Source organism: Mytilus edulis, chromosome 11 (genome assembly GCF_963676685.1).
Source record: "Mytilus edulis chromosome 11, xbMytEdul2.2, whole genome shotgun sequence".
Lineage (NCBI taxonomy): Eukaryota > Metazoa > Mollusca > Bivalvia > Mytilida > Mytilidae > Mytilus > Mytilus edulis.
The window spans coordinates 40,605,280-40,631,060 of NC_092354.1; the positions used below are offsets into that span (position 1 = coordinate 40,605,280).

Sequence of the window (25,781 nt, forward strand, 5' to 3'; positions counted from 1 at the left end):
TCGTGCCTAATATCGAACATTACTAACCTAATAATGATGATACACGGTCTTCACGAGGTTGCTCTCAACCAATCATATTCTTAGAAATATATAGAAGGTAAGATATTATAAATGCTATTACCATTTGTGCGATTATCTGACTGTGTATCTGAGATGGTGTTATTAATATCTGACGATAAAAGAACACATAATACGTCAGACGACAGCATTTTGTTTCAGAGCTTTTAATTCTTAGCGACATCAGAACCAGTATTCTTTTCATTATTTTACCATATGAAACTATGAAAAGTAAGAGGTAATAGTTATGTGCTGGACTTAGGCGTGTTAAGTAAATAACGGCTGATTTAGATAAATTTTATTGTTTACATGCAATGCATTACATACTAATTTAAGAATTATTAATGTTGTCATAATATAACGTTTATTCATGTTGTCAAGAGACACATACAAATCCATGAAAATGTTACGCATATTAGCTATATTAAATGATTTTATTCATTAGGACCTTATGCATCTAGTATAGGTTCGTTTGATTCAGTTTAGTTTTAGTTTTTTTTCGCGACATATTTCGATTTTTAAACGCAAAAATATAAAACAACATTTTTTGGCAGAACATGTATTTAGCACTGCCTGTCTGGTAAACCAACAATGTACAATAATTGAATTTTTTTTTAAGTACAAAACAAAGTTAATTATATATATACATAAACAGTGAAACAATAATATGAGGTGACTTCTTTTTTATTAAAAGCTACAAAAAAGGTTGTAAATCGCATAACAAAAAAAAACCCAAACAAACAAAAGACAAACCACAGTATACAAAACACAACATTAAAAACTAAAGACTGAGAAACACAAACCCCAACAGAAACCAGGGTTGATCTCAGCATCAAATCTTGCTCAATATCGTGCTCTTGATGTGGTGTTATAATTACAGCGATAGTTTCGGATATCTTTCATGTTTTGTTTTGTTATTTAGTAAAAGTTTAATGAAAAGTTGTAACTAATATTTAAGGGTGTTATGTATATAACATTATGGGGGATCTTGACCATCCGCTTTTTCTTGGAGGTCTTTTAATGTCATCTCTACTTTCTAAATCTTAAATTCTTTTATAAGGAGATATATTAATATGTTTTTTTTATTTGTATCCAAAAGAAAGTCGTGAACAATGTATTCGAAAAGCAGATTTAAAATAGGAAACGGTCGGTTGATGTTGAAAACTGGGTAACCTATTTCAAATTAAATAAAGAAAATCATAAAATATGTGATAATATGTCTATTTTGCAAATACCACTAAATTCTTTGTTTTTAGAAACGTTTTATGCTAATTGTCCTTGTAGACTTTAAAAGGAAAGATGAAACACCGTCATTGATAGTTTCCTTTAAACATCATTTTAGTAGACTTCAGCGAATATCGATATCCTTTCCATGTATACCATTCGATACCATCTGCAAATGATGAATGAGGTCCACCTAAATATGCTCCATTCAAATTTGCCCAATGACACATATTGTGCCACCACGCCCCCTTATACTTTTGTGCGCAGTCGTAGTCAGGATATCTATCGTTATCTCTATCTTTAGTGGAAAACATCATACCGTTTTGGTTTCTATCACCAGGTTTCATAAGACTATCTCCTGTACATGTAAAAGACAAGAAAAAAACACAAATGAATATAAATACTAATTAATTTGACATATACATAGTTTTCCAATGGCGTCACGCATGTACCCACAATTCATCAGTCGGCCATATTGTGAGACTATCTCCTGTACATGTAAAACACAAGAAAAAAACACAAATGAATATGAATACTAATTAATTTGACATAAACATAGTTTTCCAATGACGTCACGCATGTACCCAAAATTCATCAGTCGGCCATATTGTGAGACTATCTCCTGTGCATGTAAAAATACCAATGAATATAAATACTAATTAATTTGACATATTAACAAAAATCGTTTAAAATAAAGGCAATTCGAATGTACTTATCTCATATAACTGCGAGTAATTCTCATGTGTTTTTTGTTGTACACATTTAAATATATATATATGCGAAAGTACTTATTAGATTACAGAAATTTTTATCATAACCATTTTGGATTGCTAATAGCAAAGATTTTGTTGTTGTTGATAAAGTGTTTTGTATCAACAATAATAATACCAGAATCCTGTTGTTGAATTAAGTTTTGATATCGGAGTATAAGCGAACAATGATTTCTTCTTACTTTGCAAAAAAGTATGTTAAAATAATACAATATAATGATAAGTCACCGAGGTTGTAGGAAAAATAACACATTTTGTATGGATCATACAGAGAAAATCATCATTATGTGAAAGTAAACAAATTTAAATGTCACATTATTAAATATACCACGTCTTCTTTATTATATAAAAGATATAATTTTTAAACACTATATCAGAAGACAGCTCTTATAAATTGCTTCCAGAGTATAAAAAGATCATCGTGCATGTTTCCCGGCAATAAAATATCGTTTGTTGTAGAACCGGTCTATGATAAAGTGATATTTTGTTCATTTGAATGTCGTCTTGTGTAATAAAGGGTTTCAGCATCATTATTGAAGTTTTAATATTTAGAAAAACACGTCGATTGAACCTTTTTGTCTAGGAGAAAGAAAAACGTTAAAGCCATTCATACAGGATTCAATATTACATCACATTTAAGACATTCTGACCGAACGTTTTATTTAACTTGAGAGTAATGCCTTATAAAGTACAAAACGTACCCAGTATCATTAAAAAGTCGGAGGTTATCAATATTCAAAGTTCACAAATCGACCAGGAAGAGACAAAACAATAAAGAAAACAAAAGCTGAGATTATCCAATCAAATCCAAAACAAAAGCTTGAGATTATCCAATCAAATCCAAAACAAAAGCTGAGATTATCAAATCAAATCCAAAACAAAAGCTGAGATTATCAAATCAAATCCAAAACAAAAGCTGAGATTATCCAATCAACTCCAAAAGAAGCGAGACCGGGTTTGTCGACAGGGAAAGCATTTATATATACAACTATACATGCATCACCCCCTCACCCCTGCAAATACATACTTATAATTTCGGACTTCAAACACTTATAATTTAATGTTCACCTGCAGTTCCACTGTATGCGTCAACATTCAAAGTATAATTCGTTGTGGCATCTCCTATACTGAAGTCACTGTACTCTGCATATCTCGAATTTCCTTCAAAATCCTCAAGATAGATATAAAGTTTTTTCTTTCCAGTAGATGTAAGAAGGTGTATGTATTTATTTCCTGTTCGACAATGAAATACAATGCAATTAACAAAAACTGATCACGCATCTTAACATATTCCTACCAAGTGATATGAATTCTGGACTATTCTGTGAAAATATGTTCACGGAAACACATTGTGTGGCTTTATAAAGAAAACGTTAAAAGTTTAAACTAACGATCTTTTATGCATAACACAATAAATGAACAACAATTTTGGAAACAACAAAAAACGCTCACTATAACATTACGAGCTCATAATTTGGGACACGCCCATATAAATGTGGCGAAGCTAATCATATGTATGAGCACTCATCCCTGGTCTGACTTGGGACAGTGGTGTAGTAATATAACGAGATGTAAACATTAGCTGAATATAGGGGTTATGTAATGAGATCGGCGTGAAGCAAAGCAAAACGAGCTCCCCAATGTTCATTACCAATCGAAATTGTGGAATACCAACATTAGAAACGATTCAAGCACATGCAGTATACAATAGCTCTTTAAGTGAAGGATTTGATTAAAAATAAATTTTGACACTTAATACGTCGGATATTGAGATATGTTGATTTGTAAATGTTGTAGTTTGTGAATTGTGAATCAATAAACACACAATAGAGGGTCTGAATGGGGAGTCCTTCATTTCATTTTCTTTAATTTTTTAGATTCTCTATTCTTTGTGAATAAGCACCCCATTTTTCTCCATGCTTTATTTTTTGGTTTAACTTTCTTTTTTATCTGTTTTCTAGCCCATTATTTTGCACTTTTTGTTCATTATTCTCTATTCCGTCAACTCCTTCCAAATCCTCATATTAACTTTAAAATGGTACGAATTTCACTGCACCATATGATCATGTAGACAATTAATATTTCTACAGTGATTCGTGGGGCCAGAACCTGTGAAAATCTAAAACCTTATACAAACGTTGACGAGTATGAAATAACCGTATGCATTTTGTATGGTGTAACTAACAGTAACGTTTATGAATTACATAACATGTTTTAACAAATAAATAATTAAATTAAGTTTGTTTAATTCAACCGATTATGGGTAACCGTCCTGCAGCGTTATCGGCGTATATGTTCCTTGCCGTCAGACCGCGCTAGGCACTTATTTATCACCCATTAGAATATGTATACAGAAATTTTCAAAACAAAATAAAGAAAATACATCTATTTACTTCTTAGATAGTATTCAAAACTTATTTTGTAAGATACTTGTCATCCAGTAATTGTATAACGTCATATTGACAGAAACGACGTTGTCGTGTAGTTTGAAGGAATTTTCTTGTATTCCTTGGACAACGTAAATAAATTAAACTACGTACAACACGACCTTTATTTTTAAAGGGGTTAAACCATAAAATAATTATAAGAGTATCATGCTTAAAGCGTTTTGAAATTTTTACCAATTGAATCAAACTTGAGAAACATTTGAAAGAAATGTTGTTTAGGGTTACACATCTAGCTATATAATTACATAAACGGTACCAAGTGTTATGTGATAGGATGAATATGTCGACTAAGTGATGCTCGAGGCAAACATATTTGAAAATTAAAGGCAGATCAAATATATTATCTGAATTCTAAGAAAATTGGACTTTGGAAAGTTAATAAATATTGAAATGAAATAAAAGGTTAATGTTGTTTTTTAAGACTCTGCCGAAATTTCATAATTTTCTTACAAACAACGATGAATGGAAAGTTAAAAAAAACTAACTTTTAGGGAGATATTAAGAAGAAAATTACCCAACCAAAATTCTGATTCCAAATTTCCGAATCCAATCTCAAACTCATACCATCCCTGGTAAAAGTCGATCGTTCCATCTGTTCTCCTTTGGAAAACCTATTAATATGAATAAGTAGTAAATAAATTACAGCAACAGTATTTAAAGATAAGAATAATAAAACGATTTAGAAGACAAATTATAGTTACAGACAAATCTTGGGGAACCGCAGGAACTCACAAAATGCCCGAGGCTAGTCGTGTCGAAGGAGTAATCATCGCCTGGTATCCACGTAGCACCTACAATATGACACCACACTCGGCAAAAGTGTCACTATCAGGAATAGGACAAAGATGATAAATTCACAGTGTCAAATGAAAATTTGAGTAGTTATTCAACATACATCTGTTGGAGCAGTTTTGGTGTAAGGAAGTTTTTTGATTTAAGAAAATATAAGTATATTCCTGTCTGAAAAGATGTAGGATGTATCAAATATTATAAAATTGAGAATGGAAATGGGGAATGTGTCAAAGAGACAACAACCCGACCAAATAAAAAAACAACAGCAGAGGGTCACCAACAGGTCTTCAATGTAGCGAGAAATTCCCGCACCCGGAGGCGTCCTTCAGCTGGCCCCTAAACAAATATATACAAGTCCAGTGATAATGAACGCCATACTAATTTCCAAATTGTACACAAGAAACTAAAATTAAAATAATACAAGACTAACAAAGGCCAGAGGCTCCTGACTTGGGACAGGCGCAAAAATGCGGCGTTGTTAAACATGTTTGTGAGATCTCAACCCTCCCCCTATACCTCTAACCAATGAAGAAAAGTAAACGCATAACAATACGCACATTACAATTCAGTTTAAGAGAAGTCCGAGTCTGATGTCAGAAGATGTAACCAAAGAAAATAAACAAAATGACAATAATACATAAATAACAACAGACTACTAGCAGTTAACTGACATGCCAGCTCCAGACTTCAATTAAACTGACTGAAAGATTATGATTTCATCAATGAACATCAGGCACAATCCTTCCCGTTAGGGGTTTAGTATCATACCATCATAACATATATGAGAAGAACATAACCCGTGTCATGCCAACAACTGTTTTTAGAATAAATGTGTTTATTTCCAATGCAAAGACTTTATCAGTGACTCAATATTAACGCCAAAATATGCAATCTTTAATGACTTGACAACAGTATCGTAATTATATCCCTTCTTAATAAGTCTATTCAAAGGTTTTGTAAGTTTCTGAGGTGAATACTGACACCTTTGTGCTTTATAAAGAATATTTCCATAAAAAATTGGATGTGAAATACCTGAACGTATTAGAAGTCTGCATGTTGAGCTATATTTACGAATGATGTCTTTATACCGATGATAAAATTTAGTAAATGTTTTGACTAGTTTGTGATATCGAAAACCCTGGTGTAATAATTTTTCAGTAATACATAAATTTCTCTCGTTAAAATCTAAAACATTGTTACATACACGAGCGAATCGTACAAGTTGAGATATATAAACACCGTAAGATGGTGACAAGGGAACGTCACCATCTAAAAACGGATAATTAACGATAGGAAATGAAAAATCATCCCTTTTATCATAAATTTTAGTATTCAGCTTTCCATTAGTGATATAGATATCAAGATCGAGAAAAGAGCAGTGGTCATTGTTAGTATTAGCTTTATTTAAAGTAAGTTCAACAGGATAAATTTCATTAATATACATACTGAAGTCGTCATTATTGAGAGCCAAAATATCATCCAAATATCTAAAAGTATTATTAAATTTGTTTATCAGATGTTGTTTCGATGGGTCTTTGCTTATTTTTGTCATAAATTGTAACTCATAACAATACAAAAACAGGTACATGAATGGAATGGTTGTTGTTGAACTTCAAAGAACAAGCATTTACTGCAGTATTGAGATAATGAAGTAAGTACGAATAAAATGAGACACTAAGTAACACGTTTTATTTTTTGGCACACTAAACAATATGTCTCGGGCGAACATATTACAGATTATTGTGTTTCTGCACAGAATTCATATCTTATGTTACACCCCTCCGGCTAGATCCCCACCAGAGAACTTGAGTTCGGCCGAGCTTAGAGGGATTCATGTTGATAAATCCAGTTTTGTATGTGATTTTGTTTTGCACCTTTTTCATCTTTTCATTTGTATCATGGCGTTGCCAGTTTTTCGTCGATATATGAGTTTTGAATGTCCATAATGTATCTTCCATCTTTGTTTACTTAAGAATAAATGTCATAAAAGAATAAACCAGGAGCCTCTGGCCTTGGTTAATCTTGTATTATTTTTAATCTTAGTTTCTTGTCTATAATTTAGAGTTTAATTATCACTGAACTAGTATATATATTTATTTAGGAGCCAGCTGAAGGGCCTCCGAGTGCGGGAATTTCTCGCTGCATTAAAGACCTATTAGTGACCATCTATTGTTGTTTATTCTTTGGTCGGGTTGTTGTCACATTCCCCATTTCCATTCTCAATTTTAATATTTATAATTACAGTCCACCATATGGTGAACAAAACGACATCAGCCAATCAGAAGTTGCGTTACATCGTAAATTAAATTATTTAAGAATAAATATTAGTAATAATTACAGTCCATCCCGGTCCAGCTGTATCCATGTCACAGTAGACATCAAACTGTTCATCTGCTGGGTAAATAGTATATACCCCTGATAAACTTCCTGGGTGGATGTCACCGCAGTCACGTGGGCGTAGAACTATTGAAAAATATCTCATAATATTAATGATCCTAATATATGTCAGTTTTATATTTTCGTATAAAGATAACCATATGTTAATGTTTTTAACAACATGAATATTTTATTGTTTTGAAGACATCAAAAACTGAATCAAATTTTGCTGAGTCATAACTTTTCATGTGCTCTTATATTTGCATATATGTGAATATATTGTATTTACTCTGCATTTGCAATAACCATTCACATTTCAACATCTGTTTAAGGAGAAACATTACATTTGTGTACTTATGTGTACATTGACTAAGAACAGAAAACATTTTCAGGTCGCTTATCATTATTTCCGCCACTGTATATCGTTCTTTTCAATGTATTTTTTTTTATTATTGCTGGTAAAATATATCAACAATTCTTCAATTTGTGTTTTGACAAGAATAGGGGAATGTTCCTGAAATTATTCACATACAATATTTATTTATCGAAATATGCAATCATAATCGTCAAGTCAAAAGGAAGTGAATATAAAAAGCCTAAATCCTTCAAATAATGGTAGGTGAATTGTTCGGCTGTGCAAAGTTCTCTCTTGTTTTCATTTAATTATTATACCAAGGCTCTAACTATATACTACAGCAGAATTTATAGTAATAGAAGTACTAATAAAAAATAATGGAGAATGTGTCCATTCAAAACAGATGATGCCCCTGCTTGCATGTAACGTCAATAAGGGACATGACTGAAAAACGACTTGATCTTTGCTTTGTGTTGATAAGCATTGTGTATAGGTTCCATAGCAATTGGTTTTGGAAAACAAAGTTAAGGAACAGAAATTGATTTTGCGACGTTCGGACGTACGGATAAACAAAAGTAACACCTAATTCTCCCCCTTGTGCTGACGGAAACATAACCCGGAATGAAGTTTAAGTAAGATCATTGAAAGATTTTGAATGATTTTAATCGTTGGCTTATCAGAAAGACTGGCAACGCCTTGTATATGAGACAACAAAAACCAACAGTTTAACCGAAAATTATGTGTTTTTATTATGTATGTTAAATGTTTATACTGCGAGGTTGAAGTCAAGTTATGTGGGCAGATTTCTAATTTTTCCAAAATATAATTGTAAGAAAAAACATTTACAGAACTTAAACGATCATGTCACAATTCACCGTTACTAAATACCACCTAAAGAGATATTATTGTAATATATTTGAAAACACGAAATTCGGGATCTAAAATATGAGAAAGGGGTAATTATAATTTTAAATAATAAAAAAATGTTCATTTTAAAACAAACCTGAATAGTCTCTGTGTACCAGAAAGGTGTCTGTTTTTGAAACATCGATTAACGGAGAGAAACACAAGGTATACATCATACACATATCCGTTACTGTATCATAACTTGCGACACAAATGCTATCATCATTGAGAATCCGTCGGCTACATTCCACGAGAGACCTATCTTCTGTATATACTTCTGTAGGACTTCCAGATGATGAAATATTGATGTTGTTGTACGTCAGTAACTTTCCCTTTTGAATCTCAGCATATATCAAATAAAGCTGGCCGCAAATCACAAGTCTTATCAAAGACCAATATAGTGTGCTAAACATGTGTGTCGTCATACTATTAAATATTATTTAGCGATGAGTTACTTTTGATAAACGATTCACAATTATAACATTTTTTACCTGAAATAATAGAAGAAATATATTATCTAAAACATATTCCTTAGAATTCGTAAATTTTCACGAAAAATATTTGAAATTGAAATAAGTTCATGCATTAAATGCTTAAAGATGTTTCATAACATATAGTCTAAAATGTCCTGATCCACTCTGAACTGACAACAAAATACGTTCATAGGTTACAGTAGACAACAGAAAACAAGTGTTAAGTTATCTTACATGCTAGTTTGAACATATTATTACAAGTGGGAGGAGTAAAAGTTAACCAATCAGCCAATAAAACACAAAATATTACAAGTGAGAGGAGCAAATTCCGCCAATCAGCCAATAAAACACAAATTATGTTACAGGGTCTAGATTGGGGGTAAACAGAGAAGAGAATACAAGTCAAACAAATAAAGAATAGAGATAAATTGGCCCCAAAGTAACGAATACTTAATAACGGGGTCCACACATGTAAGGAATAGAGAAGAAGGAGCATAAAATATAAAACATATTGAAAAATGGAATAAAAAGATTAAAGAATATAGAAAAGAAGGGCCCCATCGCGTTATGGCTTGATTTTGATTGCAGTATACAACGTATAAGATAAACAGGACTTTTTATTAGTTACTTTTGGTAGGAAGTTGTTTTCAACCGATATTTCTTTTTTTCCATATTGTTTGAAAACAGAAACAGTGTGTACATAAATAGTGAAATATCAAAATGGAAATTTCAAGATTAGACACTAAATTAAACGTATCGAAATATTGATATTTATCAAGTTAGAAAAAAGACTGATCAAAATGAAAATAATTGATTGGTAACTCGCATACATGAGTTCATTGTAAAATGTCGCAAACAAAGAAAGTATTTCTTCACACAGTAATTTTATGATAACTATTGTATTTAAGTTGAGATCATATGTCCAATAGTTGTTTTACAGTGTAATGGGCTATTTTCTTGGAAGAAGGATTTGTTTGCTATAAAAGTGGAAGGTTAATATGTTTCTGTCACCTGAAGGTAAAAAAAACTCTTCCTGAAAGTGTAAAAGAGGAAAAAAAAGATACCAGAGGGACAGCCAAACTTATAAATCGAAAATAAACTGATAACGCCATTGCTAAAAATGAAAAAAGACATTTTGTCGGATAAGACAGGATACACTGTATGTATATTCTTTATGTTCATTTTATCGTGATTGGAAAATATAAAACTCAGCTGATATTTGAGGAGAGGCGAAAGGAGCCACAGGAATATTCAAACTCATAAGTCGAAATAATCTGACAACGTCTCGGATAGAAAGGTAAAGTCCGACAGACAAACAATAGTACACAAAATACAACATAGAAAACTTAAGCCTGAGCAATACGAACCCGATCAAAAACCGGGGGTGATACCAGGTGCCCCGAAAGTAATACCCTAGGCTCCACTTACACGTGTACATGCAATAAAGAGTTGGACAAAGTAGGCAATATTCATATTACATACCTCCAATTATAGAGATGGGACAGAAGGGATTCTGATCCCGAAATCGCGGGCGTAAAAACACGAAATTTTGAGGTCCCAAATTTAAAAAATAAATAAATCCCTACATCCCAAAATTCGAAAAATGAATTCCCGGATCCCGAAAGGTTCAATTTCGAAATCCCAAGCTTAAAAACACCCGATCCAGGAGTACCAATAAAAGTCCTATCCCCTCATTATACGTCTACCTTTAACATATATCAAATGTAGTGCACTGCTTATGTATTGACATTAGAATTAATGGGACTACGGGATAAAAGACTATATGAAGTGTATGGACGTAGATTGTTTTTGTTATCTATATCATGACAGGCCAAGTTTACAACTCCATATGAGTTCTGTCAAAATGACATGAGGAAAACGGACGGACTTTGCTTTTTAAAACGTTGAAATCTATTGTAGAAAAGGGAATCGTACTTTTATGAGGTTATGGAATTTTTTTTAAATTTGTATTTAACACTCAAACAAAATTGTCAAATTAATGTGTTATGTGAATTAAAATATTCAGGCAATCTTCTATTCCAATTCCAATTCAAGGATTTATTTATAAGTATATAAAGGTTGCAAATTCTATAGAACTTTAATGAAATTGTTAAAAAAATATCATCACAGAATCAACAGTTTATACTTTCAAACGCTATAACATATATATCAAGAATATCTTTTGTCCTAAGCCTAAGCAAAAAGTTGTTCATCTCATTTCAAACTTATGTTCAACTAATTGATCAGGAGTATATTATAACAAAAATGAAATCCAATAACATTGATCGCTGACCAGCTACATGTATATCAATATTATATTTTAAAACTATTTCACATTAGAACCAATACCCTAAAAGTTACTTATTTTTGGAAAATTTAATATGTCATAAATAAGATACCATCAACATATATTTGAAGACAGACATCTCAATTTCTAAATATTCTACATGGAAGCAGTGAAAAATAACAACTCGATCACTTGCTTTGTGAAATGCTATTGAAGAATAACATGGTATATGTTTGATGATACAAAAACAAAAACATAAAGGGGAGATAACTCATAAACGATCAGACGATAAAAATTAGTTTGAGTATGACATTAAAACTATAGCCAATGATCTATTTATAAATAGAAATAACACATCAAATGTATACTTCCATCTTACAAAACATATCAACTTACATAAGGCTTTAAGGATGGATTTGTGAGTGTAAAGTTTGTGTAATTTATGTTGCTTCTTAAACACGTAGTTAACTTTATCTTGTAATCTATATTAAATATAAATGCAAAACGAATGTTGGGTTACTACTCAAACAAATAAAGACACGAACATTTATTCAAGGCAGTAACTAACTAAAGTTTATTATAATTTGCTGATTACGGTTTTCCTACGAAAAAAGGGATATGATTGGTCAACAACTAACACGTTCATTCGTTGCTCTTTTCCCAAGGTCACTTGAAAATTTGTATGTTAGCTATATTTTCCTTCAAAGCTGATGTTGATCAAGAGTATATTATAACAGAACTGAAAACCAATAATATTCATCTTTTAACAGGTATATTAATAAATTAAATATAGTTCACATTAGAACCTTTACAAAAAATACCGACATTTTTTTAAACTTTAATATGACATGAATATGATACCATAATCTTCAATACGAAGACAGAAATCTTTGTTTCTAAATATTTAACAAAGGAGACATTAAAAAATAACAGATTGATCATTTGCTGCGTAAATAGATATCGAGGAATATTAAGATGGTATGTGTTTGATCGTACAAAAAAGAAAACACCTCTAGTAACGGAAAAATTCAGTCTTGAAACATTGATTGCTGAAAGTGTGACATTATACTAAAGCCAATGATCGATTAGATAACAAAGGACACATCAAACGTATAATTTCATCTTATAAAATCTATTGACTTACATGATGCTTTGAAGATGGATTTGGGAGTATACAGTTTGTATAAATTGTGTTGCACGCCGTTAATCTTATCTTGTAATTGTATATATGAGGCAGGCATAATTTGTGAAAGAGGACGAAGTCTGTATAATTTGTTTTTAAATCAAACATGTTAAAAAAAGAAACGGAAATACCGTAAGGTTGACGATTTCGGTTCTGTTGTTAGGGATTTTAGTTGTGACGTTATTTAAGTTATGACGTCATATGTAATGTAAACAAAAAAAAACGCTGCCATCTGGTAACTTTTTTCATTTGAAACAATTATTAAAAATGAATTGGTTCTGAGTTCCTTCCTATATTTTACTACACGGATAAATTTATGTATATTATTCAAAGTCTCATGCAAACAAAACCGGAAAAGGGAAGTAGATTTCTGCGCAATTGTGGGGAATTGAAAAAGTCTGAAAAACAGTTAACGATTTTGATTTTTTGAGTAGAATGAAAATTTCGGGAAAATTTCCCGTTTTTTTTCATTGCTTTTTCTACTGTAACAGGGGACTTAGTCCCCATATTACTCAAACAAATAAAGAGTGCAGTCATCAATGAAAGCAACAACAACTAAAAATGGAAACGATTTTTCAACAACTGACTAAAATGGAAATGATTGGTCAACAACTGACTAAAATGGAGATTGTTGGTCCTTGGCTGCTCTTTTCCCAAGGTAACATGCAAATGTCTTTATTTCTTCAAAGTCATGTTTATTGATGACAAATCTTTCGTTGAAGTCTTAAAGTAACTTATATGTTCTGACATCTTAATCTTTGTGTCTATGATGGTGAATAGAAATACGTTGATTTGGTTTAAGTGCAAATAACACAACTCTCCGTCCAAGTCGCAATGTGTAAAAAAGTAAACAAATATAGGTACGGCCTTCACCATAAAACTTTGGCTCACACCTATCATCAAGCTGTTACGTGTTTCAGAGGAGATTTATTTTGTTAAAATTATGGAGGACGGCTGACGGAGGCCAAGTGACGAGGTCTATGTGAACTTATAATTTTAGTTGCGTGTAATGATCAATTTGATTATGGATGTATATTGAAAAACAGATATTTGTAAAAAAAATAAGTAATTTAAGTAATGTGATTGGGTTTGTTTACTTCATTATCATCTACATACGTAAAAAAATCTCGAATTACAGTTAAGTATTTAATTTTCTAAAACATAAAACGTATCATATTTCAAACTATTTGGTTTCGGCTATGACTTGAAACTTTTCCTGTTGTCAGTACTGAGAGTAAGATTGGTGCAAACACGACTGTTTTTTAACCCCCTCTGATGTAGCTTAATTAATCTGTCACAGTTCTTTTAATTCATACCGTGTGATGTGAAAAGAAAACGTGGATCAGGATCTGCTTACCATTCCGAAGTACCTGAGATCACAGCAAGTTTTTGGAAGAAGTTCGTGTTACTTAGTCTTTAGTTTTTTTATGTTGCGTCGTGTGTACTATTATTTGTCTGTTTGTCTTTTCCCTTTTCAGCCATGCAGTTGTCAGTTAGTTTATGATCTATGAGTTTGACTGTCCCTCTGGAATCTTTCGTCCGTCTTCTGTATCAGTTTTATGATTTATTAATGTTGTAAAATTATACAAGTTTGCATAATTTTTTTTACCATTATTGTGTTGCAACTATATTCAACACAAGTATCAGAAGGAACAGGTGTCCTTACAGAAAAGTGACGTTCATTAAATTTGAATACGTTTTGATATTCCAAATACCAAGTTGACTGTCAAAGAAAATAACAAAATAATCAATTATGACAAACACAGACCACAATGCACAACTCACATTAAAAACTAAAGATTTAGCAAAACGAAACTCATCAAAAAGTTGTTGACATCAGGTGCTCCTGAAAGAAACGCAGTTCTGAGTAACACACATCTTGTTCCTCATATTAAAATTTGTTGATGAGTCATTATCTACGATTGTGTATCTCTCAATAACTCCGGAGATTGGCTGTGATATTTAAATATGTCATTCGTTAGATTTGTCCATTTCCAAGCAATAAGAAACCTTGCTTAAATGATGCATTCAGACCGTTCCAAATATTGAAAATAAAGTTCGATACCTCGTGTGAAATTTTATAACTTTTTCTGCACATTTCAAAACTCATTGCAACAACTCTTTCAGTTGTTTTATTTTAAGACAAAATACCTGTAATCAAACAAACACTAATTGTCCATATTTCTTTTTGAAATAAGCCTTATAAATTTCAGTTTACACACGATTGTAAATATAAAACAACAAAAGAACCTGATTTATTTATAAAATGTTTTAAAGCCATATCTCTATTGCTAACATCTAGTTAATTAAAAATACAGTCAATAGGTTTTGGCAATTTGTCCATCCTGAAAAATAAAATAAATCAGTATATATCTTAATGTTTAGTATCACCATTTGTAGATTGCAATTAATGAATGATGTTTAAGATAATTGAATTAAAAAAAAAAGAAAGTAAAAATTACAAAACTCTGAGGAAATTCTAAACCAAAAGTCTATTAGTAAATGGCAAACCCAAAAGTTTAAACACATCAAAATAAAAAATGAATAACAACTGTCCTAATTTGGTACAGGTATTTTCTTATGTGGAAAATGGTGGATTTAACCTGTTTTTATAGCTTATATTTAAAACGATGTGTGAACAAAATAAACAAATAGACTGAACACATATTTTATACAAACCCAACCTTGAAACAAGAATGTGCCCCATCCCCAGTATCATTTTCTATGTACAGTGGACCGTTATAATGGGGTAGAACTCTAATTTGGCATTACTATTAAAAGATAGTATCATAGGGGACATTTGTACTAAGTTTCAAGTTGATTGGACTCCAACTTCGTGGAAAACTACCTTAACCAAAAACTTTAACCTGAAGCGGGACAAACAAACAGACGAACGGGACAACAAACTGACGGACATACATACGAACAGACAAGAAAACGTAATGCCCATAAATGGGCATAAAAATCGGAATAATCAAGGTATGACAATTTCTTTTATAAAACGTCACAATGCAGGATACTATAAATAACTTACTCTGCCTGTTCCGGTTTTTCTAGGCGAAGACATGTGACATCAGGACACGTGAATATGCCCTTCTTTTTATTGCAATAGTAACAACAAAATCTTTTCAAATCTTCAACTCTCTCAGACTCTGCGCATAAATCAACTTCTCGGTCTAAATATGTACACATACAGTCTGGTATCGGATCCTTACAACCTGAAGAAATGTAACAAAGAGATTAAATACCGACAAGAATGATTTGGGAGGGTAAGGATCCCTTTAACATGTCGAACCCCACCACTTTCTTTATTTTGGTGCCTGTCCCAAGTCAGGAACTTGTAATTCAATGGTTGTCGTTTGTTGATGTGTTATTTTATTTATTTTTTTTTACCAAGAGGGCCGTTAGTTTTTCTTGTTTGAATTGTTTTACATTTGTCATTTTAAGGCTTTTATATCTGACTATTCGGTATGGGCTTTGATCATTGCTTGAGGCCGTACGGTGACCTATAGTTGATAATGTTTGAGCAATTTTGTCTTCTGTGGAGATTTGACTTATTGGCAATCATACCACATCTTCTTTCTTTATATTTGCTAAACTTTTAGATATCTATGGATATTTTGAGTAATATAGCTAATTATTTATTACGAAATATTTTGGTTAACAATGCTTTGCAAAAGACTTAAATGCGAACAAGAAATCCTAAATAATTCCTTGGCCTCTTAAATCAATTCACAAATACATACATAAATATAAATAAGAAGATGTGGTATGATTGCCAATAAGACAACTCTCAACAAGAGGCCAAAATGACACAAACAATCAACATCTGCAGGTCACTGTACGACCTTCCACAAATAAGCAAAGCCGATACCGCATACCGCATAGTCAGCTATATAAAGTTACCTTCCTGTAGTATATTTAAACGAGATAAAAACTATACCGTGTATACATGGTTTACACTAGTCGTTATGCGGTCCTTTACATCTTGTTGTTCGTTCGGTGTGAGCAAAGGTTTCGCGTTGTAGGCCGTACTTTTATTTTTTTTCACGTTTTATACATTGTGAATTATGTGGATAACTGTCTTACAAACATGATAAAGATAATACTTACGCTGCTGTGTCGACTTATATTTTAGAATGAACATACATATGAAAACTGATGTATTGTATTTTGATATTTGTAATGTGTAGGCAATCAAGACGAAATTAAGTTCGTTCATGCTTTAGTTTTATAAGTAATTTTGTTACCTGGTTCTTTCACTTACATAAAACACTAAATGAACACATATTGAATGTATTTAAATGTATGTTGTCTGGCATACATTTGTACCGTATATATATTTGAAAATGAGGCTACCACGATCAATGTAGTTGCATGTGTAAACGGACATAATAAAAGAGAGACGAAAGATACCAGAGGGAAAGTCAAACTGATATATCGAAAATAAACTGACAACGCCATGGCTAAAAAAGACAAACAGACAAATAAATGACCACAATACACAATATAGGAAACTTATGACTAAGCAATCCGAACTCTTAGGTGATCTTAGGTGCTCCGGAAGGGTAATTAAACAGATACTGAATTTATCCCTCTATAAATACCTGTTTGAACAGAGGTACTGAGTGTAGCTGTAGTTGATGTTACTACAAAAGAAAAAAAAATTAACTAAAGACTTATCAGAAAACAATTAGTTTGAATCTAAATCGTATACTCAATGTGTAACAAGCTTGATCATGCTTTGGTTTTATTTGAAGTTTTGTTGAGCGTTTTTATCTCTTGCAACAATCATTAGACACCCTTTTTATCTTGTGTAAACTTTACTGTTGGTTGTTGTTTTTTGGCGTTATTCGATATTCCGATTTTGTTTTTATATAGGCAATCACGTGTCTTTGAAAAAAGTTATTGCAGAAGTTTCTGATAAGTAACGTTACCGTTCAAACTGTTTTGAAAAAAAAAACCAAAATTATAGCCTCTGCTAATTTACCGGTTGTAGTTGTGTCTTCTAAAGAGGAATATTAGTTTTACATACTAGTAAAAGTGATTTAGTATTTCACGTATTATCAATAAATAAAGGGTATACTAGTAGTTGCATTTGAAACAACTCATTGCTTCACAATAATTTTGCAAAATCTACGGCTTATGATAAGGCATTTTGAAAACGCCAAAACAAGCACAGTGAAATCGATAAGGCAATCCAATAGACGCCAGAAACAATGAAAAGGGTATTTTTAATATGTTTCTATGTTATAAAGTAATAAACAGGATGACTAATAGCTCTATTTTAATATAAAACAATGATTATACGTGACAAAGTACCACTAGGTGTGGTTTTCTCGTTGTCGTTATATCTGCTAGAGAGATGTTAGTTGTATATAATAATCGCCATTTGAGTACCCCTGAGAGTTGCGATGGTACACTTGAATCAGTGAGCACATCTCATAAGGATAAGGAGAGATCTTTCACTAATTTATTTGAGGTCACTGATGAGTCTTTTGTCGACGAAACGCGCGTCTGGCGTAAATATGAAATTTCAATCCTGGTATCTATGAGGAGTTTATTCATATATTCCTTTACCTTGCAGCATACGGGTACACAAAACACCAAATGCACACACATTTAACGATTTTAATGTATGTTTTATGGCATTTATTTGTACCGAAAATATCTACTTGAAAACGAGGCTACCACGATCAATGAAGTTGCATTTGTAAATGGACATAATTAAACAGAAACTGAATTTATCCCTATATAAATACCTGTCTGAACAGAGGTACTGAGTGTAGCTGTAGTTGATATTACACCTACTACAAAAGATAATGAAATAACTAAAGACTTATATTAAGTTTGGATCTAAACCGTGAACTCATTGTTTAACAGCTTGAACATGCTTTAGTTTTATTTGTTTTAGTGACTGGTTCGAATTCTATTCATTGCAACATACATTCAACACCCTTGTTTTAATGTGTGGCATGAATTGGGGGGGGGGGGTGCTTTTTTTTTTGCATTATTTGTAGCAATGAAGTTGTCAGTATATGTTCGGTTTGAATATACCCTATATACTTTTCCTTTTTGTTTAGTCTATTCCCCAAAACAATTAAATGTTCCACATGCGTTAATGCGTTAATGTGTAGATTTTGTAGATTTAAAAATTCAGAGCAGACTGAATACCACCCATTACTTAACTGATATTCAAATTAAACACATCACGATGAAGATTAAAAGAAATTGAAATGCGAAGTTCATTATTGCCATAGTGCATATTATTCATGGGTTGTCGTGTGTTGATCTGTTACACATTTGTTTTTCGTTCATTGTTGTACATACAAAAGAACGTTAGTTTCCTCGTTTAACATTTGGCATTTCGGGGCCTTTTATAGCTAACTGTACGGTATCGGATTTGTTCATTGTTGAAGGCCGTGTGGTGACCTACAAATGTATATTTGTTATTTCAGTGCCATTTGAGCTCTTGTGGAAAGTTGTTTTATTTACAATTGTACCACATATTCTTTTTTATATATAGTGTGGCAATCAAGTGTCCTTGAAATAAGTTGATGCAGAAATTTTCTGACTAGCCATGTTACCGTTCTTACTATTTTGACAAAAAACAAAATTATGGCCTGTGCTGATTTAGCGCGGTTGTAGTTGTGTCTTTTAAAGAGAAACATTAGTTTTCATAATAATTACAATTCGTTTCATATAACCGCTCAGACAAATCAATTTTATGAGAATACAAGTTCTGTTAAAGAAGTGGTTTAGTATCTCTTATATTATCAATAAATGATATACTAGTAATTGCATTTGAAACAACTTATTGCTTCACAATGGTCCTCAATGCTCTTCAGTTTCGTACTTTATTTGTTCTTTTAAACATTTTTCTGATTCGAGCGTCACTGATGAGTCTTTTGTAGACGAAACGCGCGTCTGGTGTAAACATAAATTTTTAATCCTGATATCTATGATGAGTTTATTCACACTTATTTTGAATAATTTGCATTTACATTGTAATAAAGTAATAAACAGGATAACTAATAACTGAATTTTAATATAAAACAATGATCATTTGTGACACAGTACTTGTTGTGATTTTCCCGGTGTGTTATGTTTGCTAGAGAGATATTAGTAGTATATTATAATGGCCATTCGAGAACCCCCAGATTATTGAATAGACACCTCATTAAGATAAATGGAGACATGTCACTTACAGCACCTATGCAAGACACAAATTTCAATAACAATGAAAATCGTTCAGAAATAGTGTCAAACTAAGTTTGAAATATTTTGAGACCATCTACATATCTGTGTAGCATTTTGTTGAGAGAATTAATGATTTGGACTTTTTGTCATTATGTTGTGAAACACAATTAATAGACCTAGTTTGATATATGATTTTCTAACTTATTAGGCAATCAAATGGGTCTTTAAAATACGCCAAACCTTGTTTTTGTTGACAGTTTTTAGCAGTGTTCTAAGATCTCAAACTAATAACTGATAAGCAGCACATAAGAAATTTAAACAAATGCAAAATAAAGTAAAAACGTTCCAAATGGACATGCGTTTACCTTTCTACATTGGCTAGAGGTATAGGGGTAGGGTTGAGATCTCACAAACATGTTTAACCCCGCCGCATTTTTGCGCCTGTCCCAAGTGAGGAGCCTCTGGCCTTTGTTAGTCTTGTATTATTTTTAATTTTAGTTTCTTGTGTACAATTTGGAAATTAGTATGGCGTTCATTATCACTGAACTAGCATATATTTGTTGAGGGGCCAGCTGAAGGACGCCTCCGGGTGCGGGAATTTCTCGCTACATTGAAGACCTGTTGGTGACCTTCTGCTGTTGTTTTTTTCCTATGGTCGGGTTGTTGTCTCTTTGGCATATTCCCCATTTCCATTCTCAATTTTATATAAACTTTAGTTATTATTTCTATAACATTAAATAATACAGTACGTGTAATGAACTGTGCAACTACTGTATGCCCTTACAGGTAAGAAAATACATAAGTTAGTTCAAAATGCAGATATATATATATGTGTATTGGTTTTGGCAACCTAGTTATTCATTACAACACAAATGTCTTTATTCGTGAGCCTACCTGGACACAAACCACATGTTTGTTTACATAGCTTAGCAATCGAACTTATCAAACAAATCAAAGAACGAGGATTACATTTGATCCCCGGGATATCAACACATACGGCTACAAAAAAAGAGAAATTTAAATAAAACGCGATAATCATATATTATTACATTCAGAAGACTATGATCTGAAAAACAAACAACATTATCAATATAAATGTTAAAATACAACTTTTGTTTGAAAAGAATGCTAAAATCTTCAATGACCTCACAAACATGTTGCATAATGCATCGAGCTTATTTGCTTATTTTTTTCTGCAGACAAAATCGAAAATATCTTATTGAAAATCCAGCTTCTGTGATTAATTCAGGTGCATGTTAATATGATAATTAAACATATACTGATATTTCTTCTTTGGAATTTGTTTCAATATTGGATAAAGAGAGAGCCTCAATATACTGCTGAAATTTACCCCAAGGAACTTACTTTGAATAAATCAAATGTATTCGGTAATAACTGTCCTTTCCTGGATTTAGATATTTCGGTTTTAAACGGGAAACTCCACACTAAAATTTACGACAAAAGAGACGATTTTTCGTTCCCTATTGTTAATTTTCCATTTTTAGATGGGGATGTTCCTTTGGCACCATCTTACGGTGTTTATATTTCACAACTTGTTTGCTATGCCCGTGTCTGTTGTGACGTTTTTGATTTTAACGAACGCAACGTGTGTATTACTGGTAAATTATTAAACCAGGGATATCGTTACCATAAATTACTTTAAAACTTTACTAAATGTTTCCATAGATATAAAGATTTGGTTTTGAAGTTTGCTTGTACCTGTAGAAAACTTATTTCAAACGGGATAGTACATCCTCATTTTTACGGAAATGTTGTTAACCGTGCCCGGAAATTTAGAAATGATCCATGTAAACTTGTCGCTCCTTTAAATAAACTTATTCTAAAAGGTTACCTATTCAACACTGTAATAAGATCATTGAATATTGTTTTTATTGGTATAAATATTGATTTGTTATCAGTAAATTAAAAGCTAACTAAATATTCCTAGTATGCTATATACATATACATATTCATGGATCTACAATCTGTCGATACCTGTAACTTGGCATTGCACAAGGTCATGTTTTTCTCTGGCTGTTTATGACGTATTTACACTAAATCCATTGGATGTTGGATGTGTACGGATTGATGGTTTAGTCTTAGATGCATGCTTTTTTTATTAGTTGTTAGTGGCTTTGAACTAGCTGTCAGATAACTGTGAGTACTCTCAGATCTGTTCATTGCGTCTTTTTGTGTCGGGATGTATAAGTACCCGGCCACGTCCACTTATATTTTTATCCATCTGATGAGTTAAGCCTTTTTCAACTGATTTTTATAGTTCGTTCTTATGTTGTACTGTTATACCACTGTCCTAGGTTAGGGGGATGGTTGGGATCCCGTTAACATGTTTAACCCCGCCACATTATTTATGTATGTGCCTGTCCCAAGTCAGGAGCCTGTAATTTAGTGGCTGTCGTTTGTTTATGTGTTACATATTTGTTTTTCGTTCATTTTTTTTAATATAAATAAGGCCATTAGTTTTCTCGTTTGAATTGTTTTACATTGTCTTATCGGGGCCTATTAAAGCTGACTATGAGGTATGGGCTTTGCTCATTGTTGAAGGCCGTACGGTGACCTATAGTTGTTAATGTCTGTGTCATTTTGGTCTTTTGTGGATAGTTGTCTCATTGGCAATCATACCACATTTTCTTTTTTAAACTATATGACAATATGTCCTTACTGTTTTTTGTATATCAAAATATTTACTGGATACATATGTCATGTTTTCAAAAATAAGTTATCTGGCAAACATTGGTACCGATCTTTTTGATTTAAAAAGTTTGGCCTTCGAGCACTATATTAGATTGTATGTTTATTCGAATATAATTAAACACACACTATAAATACCTTGCTGCACAGACGAACTGGGTATAGCTGTAGTTGTTGTTACAGCTGCTGGAAAAGAAAACTTATATTTGAATAACTATAGGCGTATCCAAAAACGAGAATTTGTTATTAATCGTGTAATTGTTGTTTAGAATTTAAATGAAGACTTGTGTTAAATTTACTTCCAGCTGTACGCTAGTACATTCCGCACAGTAAAAGTACATTTGCTTTGATTTTTAAAACTATAAACAAATGTTGAATGATTAACATAACGAAAATGAAAACATATTATCTGTAAACTTAGGATTTTTTTTCCATTTATTTAATTGTCCATGGATTATCAAGTTTATTATAAATATATTATACTTACATGTATTTGGAGAACTTGCAACATAATAAGTACTTACCCGTAAAGTGATATATCCCACCTGAGGATAAATCTTAAGTTAGTATGCATGTCTAAATTAGTGGATACAATCATGAATAATCTATATTAATTTTCGCATAACACGGAGGGGCATTATGTTTTCTGGTCTGTGGCTCCGTTCGTTCGTTCGTCCGTTCGTTCGTCCGTTCGTTCGTTCGTCCCGCTTCAGGGTAAAGTTTTTGGTTAACTTGAAGGTAGTTTTTGATGAAATTGAAGTCCAATCAACTTGACACTTAGTACACATATTTCCTATAGTATAATCTTTCAAATTTTAATGCCAAATTAGATATTTACCAAATTTCGAAGTCCATGGAACATGGAAAAAGATAGTGCGAGTGGGACATCCGTGTACTTTGGACACATTCTTGTTAAATGTATAGTTACAGTAGTTATTGTAGGCCTATTACACCAATGATAAGTTGCACAAAAACAAAATTGACCAGTGACGATAAAAAAACATTTAAAAGAACCAAATCAAGTACTGAAAAACATTGAATCATGGGGCAGCACAACCTTTTTTTTCAAGTTCAGAGTTTTAGTATCAAAAGGGAACAGCATCTTCTTACCCTTCCGGAGCATAAAGATGTGTCTTTCCTTTCAATGAGACTGCTTTTTAACGAGTGTAAAGTAGTAGTTGAAAATGAACAATGCGGACGTTGAACATTGCGCATGTCTAAGATTTCTTATTCAATTTTAGAAATGTCGTAATGTGAACAAGACGAAGCAGAACTGGATACTTTGTCTGAATGGATTAAAGCTTTTCGATCATGCATTCAGAAGCGCATTCAGAAACTTCAATGGACTATGAGCACAAGGGTGTCTAACTTATTCAAGAACCCGGAGGTTTTGTTGCTTTATCCTCTTTACATAACAAATATGTCGTTGTTCCAGCAAATAAAACCTCCAATAATTTTGTCTTCGTATGTAAAATCTATTATTTACAAAGTATCATAAAGGAGTTTGGAATAAACAGCACAACTAGTAATCATACATGTTCCTCAACATCTTTTACAAAGGATGAAATTTTACAAAATCATAAATCTGTTCTTCTATCTTTTGGTATTTACAGTCATTATACTGTTTACTAAAACTTCACAAAAATCCGTATAAAAACAATACATAGCTTGATCATAAAGATGTTCCACTAAAAGCTGTCTAAAGTACTATTCTTTCTACAGTTAAAGATGGCCTTTAAATATATTTTGATGAGATATATTCTCCCAGTGGTGTTAATCAGATGTGGATTATCAAAAACTATACGGATTTCATTTACAGGAGTTTTCTCTTTACACAGATACTGCTCCAACAAAGTTATCATGAGGAAAGACTAAATATGACACTCCTTAAATTTTATGAACACCATAACGAATTGGTTGATTCGTACGATATGTCGATGTCTAAACTAACTAACGACATTTTTTCTTCGTCTTACATTTTTGTCTTAGATTTTGCTTTTCCATTTACATCGTCTGGTCGTTTAAGTATTGAACGTGACCTATTACTGTCTATGACTGTTTTACCGAGTGAGATTTCACATAGCTATAAGACGTGTCTATCCAGCGTTCATGTATTTAGTTACGAAGTTTTGATTGTAATTTATATCTGATATAATTTTGTATTTTATCGTAAAGGTAAATGTAGTTACTAGTAAATTCTCAATTTATCAGTATGATTTTAGTTAAAGCTAATATGTGCATAGAATTTTTTTTTTACACAGTTTAATTTGGAAGAAAGGCCAACATAGTAAGCTGCACTTTTACTACACAATTAGATATTATATTCTTGTATTTTTTATAAAGTACACCATATAACATAATTAGAAACCTTATATTGATGTATGTCCAATTTTTAGTAATTTACCTGTGACTTTACCTTGTGTGACGTTAATCCATTCGTGTTAAAGACACAAAGTTCGTAATTCTAGCTGTTTTTGTATACTGTCCTAAATCAATTTTAATTATTCGTTGTAACTCTGTGGTTAACTTGTCGAAATTTACTATTATGTTATTTATTGATGTATTTCTCTGTCTTTTGTGTTCTTGTATTTATTTTTACTGTATTCTCGTCATAAAACGTTGTCATTTTAGTGGTATAATTAACATTCCCATAAAGCGGGGAGGTTTTACAAGCCAGAAAACCAGGTTCAGGCTCTTATTATTCTTAAACTATCCTGTTCAAAGGCAGGAATATGGCAGTTGATATCTAGTAGTTCGTTTCTATGTATGTTGTATTATTGTTTGTTTTGTTGCACTTCAGTGTTCTGTTGTTTCGTTGTTTTCCTCTTATAGTTGATGTGTTTTCTTCGGTTTTAGTTTATAACCCGGATTTATTTATCCTCATCGATTTATGACTTTTGAACAGCGGTATACTACTATTGCATTTATTTTTGTATCATTCCAGTTCAAAATCGGTATGAAACAAAATTGATTTTATCATTACAAATCTATCTAAACCAAGA

The 25,781-nt window shown here is 32.1% G+C and overlaps 1 protein-coding gene and 2 long non-coding RNA genes across 4 annotated transcripts; all 3 read right to left on the bottom strand.

Annotated features, from left to right (window-relative positions):
- Nucleotides 1–1,350: 1,350 nt before the first annotated feature.
- Nucleotides 1,351–9,352, bottom strand: LOC139494258 (ficolin-2-like). The gene is made up of 5 exons (XM_071282427.1): nt 9,025–9,352; nt 7,629–7,753; nt 5,013–5,109; nt 3,120–3,284; nt 1,351–1,639 (listed from the first exon to the last, which is right to left on the bottom strand). The coding sequence occupies exons 1-5, from the start codon at nt 9,350–9,352 to the stop codon at nt 1,368–1,370; spliced, it is 987 nt and encodes a 328-aa protein (XP_071138528.1). The 3' UTR covers nt 1,351–1,367.
- Nucleotides 9,353–15,109: 5,757 nt separating this feature from the next.
- LOC139495569 (uncharacterized) lies at nt 15,110–17,521 on the bottom strand. Of its 2 annotated transcripts, XR_011657398.1 has the most exons (3): nt 17,478–17,521; nt 15,905–16,088; nt 15,110–15,215 (listed from the first exon to the last, which is right to left on the bottom strand). It is a non-coding gene; the product is annotated as an uncharacterized lncRNA (long non-coding RNA). The 2 variants fall into 2 exon arrangements; XR_011657397.1 differs by lacking the exon at nt 17,478–17,521 and having other exon boundaries at nt 15,905–16,255.
- A 1,109-nt stretch (nt 17,522–18,630) lies between these two features.
- On the bottom strand, nt 18,631–22,966 carry LOC139495570 (uncharacterized). The gene is made up of 3 exons (XR_011657399.1): nt 22,918–22,966; nt 20,965–21,069; nt 18,631–18,680 (listed from the first exon to the last, which is right to left on the bottom strand). It is a non-coding gene; the product is annotated as an uncharacterized lncRNA (long non-coding RNA).
- Nucleotides 22,967–25,781: the final 2,815 nt, after the last annotated feature.

Excerpts from the sequence above, each read along its gene's own strand:
- LOC139494258 (XM_071282427.1), bottom strand. The coding sequence starts at position 9,352 with ATGACGACACACATGTTTAGCACACTATATTGGTCTTTGATAAGACTT. Across the intron at positions 7,754-9,024 it reads GGTACACAGAGACTATTCAG|TTCTACGCCCACGTGACTGC; the intron begins GTTTGTTTTAAA and ends ATTTTTCAATAG. Across the intron at positions 5,110-7,628 it reads CAGCTGGACCGGGATGGACT|GTTTTCCAAAGGAGAACAGA; the intron begins GTAATTATTACT and ends TCATATTAATAG.